General features: G+C 34.4%; 1 protein-coding gene across 2 annotated transcripts in view; it reads left to right on the top strand.

The window, feature by feature from the left end:
• The first annotated feature begins 1,039 nt into the window (after positions 1-1,039).
• The window catches only part of LOC107698127 (vitelline membrane outer layer protein 1-like), a 9,222-nt gene continuing 5,997 nt past the window's right edge, over positions 1,040-4,264 (top strand). For both annotated transcript variants that reach the window (XM_016499058.1, XM_016499060.1), the window contains exon 1: positions 1,040-1,338. In XM_016499058.1, coding sequence (XP_016354544.1) covers positions 1,132-1,338 — 207 coding nt within the window. In that variant the 5' untranslated portion in view covers positions 1,040-1,131. The remainder of the gene's footprint in view (positions 1,339-4,264) is intronic.

Genomic DNA, 4,264 nt, shown 5'->3' with positions numbered 1-4,264 from the left:
CCTTTTGCAGCCAGCCTCTAGCGGCCAGTCGATGAACTGCAGTTTTAGTCACTTCCGTGTTGGTTTCATGAGAGAGACCGGGAAGTTGGCGCTTGGCTCTGCTTGATTTCACCTTTTTACTTTTATATTTAATATGTTTTACTGTGATCGTATGTGTTATAAACCTGCTGGCTGTCAGTATCATGTTGCACGCCCTTGAGTCATGTGTCACCTGCTAATTATCATGACAAACAGTGATTGATTGACGGCTACAGATGAGTAGATTACATAAACGTGTATATGAAAGTATGTACGTATATGTGTGTGTTATGGAAGCCCATAACATTTGTAATTAATAATTATGACATAAATAGTCGAAACTGTTATATATGAAGTCAAAATTATGAGGTAAAAAGTCATTATATCATTTTTTGAGTCAGATACGACTTTTTCCTCACTTTAACTTTTTGTGTAATAAATACAATTATTTATATATATATATATATATATATATATGTATTATATGAGTTTCTCACAATTCTGACAAAATTGTGTCAGAATTGCGACTTTATATCTTGCAATTTTGCGTTTAAATACCACAGTTGTGAGAGAAAAAGTCACAATTACCTGTTTTGTTATTTTATTTTATTTATTTACTTATTTATTTTTTTAGTGTGCGGAAACAAGATTCCATACTGATTGTAGTCCTTGAAAACCAAGAAGCAGTTGATGGAATGATGACAGAATGATCATTTTTAGCTGATTGGTGACTTCTTTGCAGGAAATGCAAATCTAAAAATTTAATTATTAAAGGTCATATGTAATATTTTCTGCTGTTTTGCATGCTTAGTATTTCTGAACTTTGAACATTGGCTTTTTACCAAGTAAAAGACTTTCCAAGGACGCTAACGGTTAACCAAACAGGCGTTTGTGTTTATCTGTGCTGATTTACAGGCATTGACGTACATTCAGTGTTCATGGCTGCTGATTGGCTGGAATATTGATGAACCATGTAAATGTATTGTTCTGATTGGCTCAATAAAGAAACAGGCAGGTTCTTTTGACTGACTACAGATGGGTCAGTTTTTGATTTAGAGAGCAAATAGAAATAATTTAATCATTGTTTTTATCCATCGCGTCTGTGCTGCAGCAATGCATCACTTCATTTCCATTGCGTTTTCACTGCTGATCTTTACTGGGCTGCATGTGAGTGTTCGGTCCACAGGAAGACGTTTGGAGCGGAGCAGCGAAAGACATTTTAGATCATTGCTGACTGTTTCGAATGGGATGCACTGGGGATCGTGGGGTCGAAGTGAGTTTTGTCCAAATGGAACATACGCCAAGGGGTTTAATGTGAAGGTAAGTTGAGAATCGACTCATGGATGTGGTTTTGATTTTATAACTCAGTATTTTTGTCTTGTTTTCCAAAAATAAAAAAATAAAAATCTAAACATTCTTAAGTTGATCAGGACTTGATTTCACACTTCAGGAATTGATGAGTGTATTTATTTATTTTTTTATTTTGGGGCTGTAAAATTGATTACTCCTATCCAAAATAAAAGTTTTTTTTTTTTTTTTTTTTTTTTACAGAATATTTGTACTTTTCCTGTGTATATTTATACGTATATATAAATTCACACATACGTGCATATATTTAAGAAATATTTATATTTATGTATGTGTGTGTTCCTTAAATACATACATGTATGTTGATGTATTTATATTTATGTACAGTGCCTTGCGAAAGTATTCATACCCCTTCATTTTTTTCATGTTTTTTTTATGTTGCTGCCTTATGTTAAACTCCTTTAAATTACTTTTTTCCCCACATCAATCTACACTCCGTACACCATACTGACAAAGCAAAAACAGAATTGTCACAACTTCGTAAATGTATTAAAAAAAAAAAAAAAAAACTGAAATAAGTACATTGCATAAGTATCAGTGTTGGGTAAGTTACTTAAAAAAGTAATCCACTACAAATTACTAATTACTTCTTTAAAATTGTAATTTGATTACATTACTGATTACTGCATTTAAAAAGTAATCAGATTACTAATTACTTTACTTTCAAGTTACTTTCAAGTTTACTTTACTTTTCAAGTTATCAAACCTAAAAAATGCACTACAAAGATAAACTCATAGTTCTTTCTAATTTAATATTGACTGAAAAAATACATAAGTATTATTTTTAAAGCCTACACTCCCAATATCAACAAAACTTTTTTTTTTTTTTGTAAAATAAAGAAAACAAATTGGGTGCACTTTCTGCATTCTCTGTGAATATCTTCTTAAAACAAACAAGTCAATAAAATAAACGAAAATGATATTCGAAATACAATAGGCTATATCTAAAGAAAGCTTGAAGTGTCTATTATTGTCGAAAAATCATGTCGATAACAAATATTCTCTGATAAAATAATCTGTATGAAACCAATGCGAGGTACAGTATTTCCCGTCTGAGCTCACATAATGTGCCCACGCACATCGCGCGCTTTAAGATAACCATCCACGCGAAACCAGGCTTGAGACGTGCAAACATGTAAATATCCACATCACCCTCGTATAGAAAGAAAGATTCAAGTTCATCTCGGCTACTTTTCATTTTTGGAAGAAGACGTGTTGTGAGGAATAAGCCTTGAATTGTGATGCCGACGCGAGTAGTAGTTATTACGATCCACGTTATGTCATTTTACAGACCCGATACACCCCCTGTAATGCTCAAAAAAATTCTAGATGAGATATCCGCAGCCGACGAAGAAGTGGGAGTAAGTGATGTCCTGTGTATGTGTACATATGTAACCGATGTGTGTGTGAAGCTGGTTTCCAAAAATGAGAAAAACACGGTCTGCGAAATGGTCGAAATCATGGTCAACTACATACTAGATCATAGCTATATGGCTTGTGTAAATTGCATTTATTGGCTAGACAGTCTGTGACATTATTCTATCATTGTTTTTATTATTATTATTACTTATAGCATACCTTTCATTACGTAACCATTTTGTATTCTATGTTATCTACTTATTTTGAATACTATTCTTGTCACTACGTATCCATTTTGAAATATATTCTTTTACTAATTCTATATAATTTTTAATAAAAGACTGAAACGTGCCACTTGTATGTTTTATTCTTTTGCTGAGGGTTGTAACGACAACATGTCTGACCTCATGAAAAAAGTTTGTTACATGCCTCAAGGGGGAGGGTCAAATGTCAAAGTCATCAATCAAAAAAAATGACAACGTGGATCGTAATAACTACTGACGCGGCTTAATGCAGCGGATGATCTCATTCTGATGAGTCATTTATTTTTACTTATTAGTGTTACTGTGACATAAACTTGTACACATTCACTTGTTGAACTTTTCCCAGATTATAATGCCAGACCAAAATATGTTGAGTGCAACATTTTGAAATATGATTCATACGAACTGAAATATGACCTTTCATTGCATCTAAATGTTGTAGGACTCGTCTGCATTTTAGCTCACATTGTCCGGTGATTTATTAAAGGGCATTCTGACCCGCAAAACATGATTTTTTAGTTCATAATTTTGAACACTGCATTTGTAACTTAAGTAGCGTAATTTTATTGACATAAGTAACTGTAATCAAATAACATAAATTTAAAATGTAATGCATTACTTTACTGCGTTACCAGGAAAAGTAATTAGATTACAGTAACACGTTTCTGCGTAACGCGTTATACCCAACTCTGATAAGTATTCATACCCTTAACTAAATATTTAGCTGAAGCACTTTTACAGTCTCAAGTCTTTTTTGTTTGATGCGACAAGCTTTGCTCAATAGCATTTGGCAATTATCTGCCATTCTTCTCCTCATCTCTTCACCTCTCAAGCTCTGTCAGGTTGGATGAGGGCAGATGCACATTTTCAGGTTTCTCCAGAAATATTTGATTGGGTTCAAGCTCATGCTGTGTCTGGGCCACTCAAGGACATTCACAGAGCTGTCTATAAGCAACTCTTGCTGTGTGCTTGGGGTCATTGTCCTGTTGGAAGGTGAACCTTCTGCCCAGTCTGAGCTTCTGAATGCTCTGGACTGGGTTTTCATTAAGGCTAATTCAATATTCTGGTGCATTGAGCTTTTCTTCTACTCTGACGAGTTCCCCAGTCCCTGCTGCTGAAAAACACCCCCACAGCATGAGGCTGCTACCAGCACACTTTACTTTTGGGATGCTACTCTGCAGGTGATGAGCTGGTTTCCTTCAAACATGATGCTTGGAATTGAGGTTCATCAGACCAGAGACTCTTGTTTCTCAGAG

This window comes from Sinocyclocheilus anshuiensis, unplaced genomic scaffold (genome assembly GCF_001515605.1).
Source record: "Sinocyclocheilus anshuiensis isolate Anshui unplaced genomic scaffold, SAMN03320099.WGS_v1.1 scaffold4041, whole genome shotgun sequence".
NCBI lineage: Eukaryota > Metazoa > Chordata > Actinopteri > Cypriniformes > Cyprinidae > Sinocyclocheilus > Sinocyclocheilus anshuiensis.
This window is presented reverse-complemented; position numbering and strand designations above follow the sequence as displayed.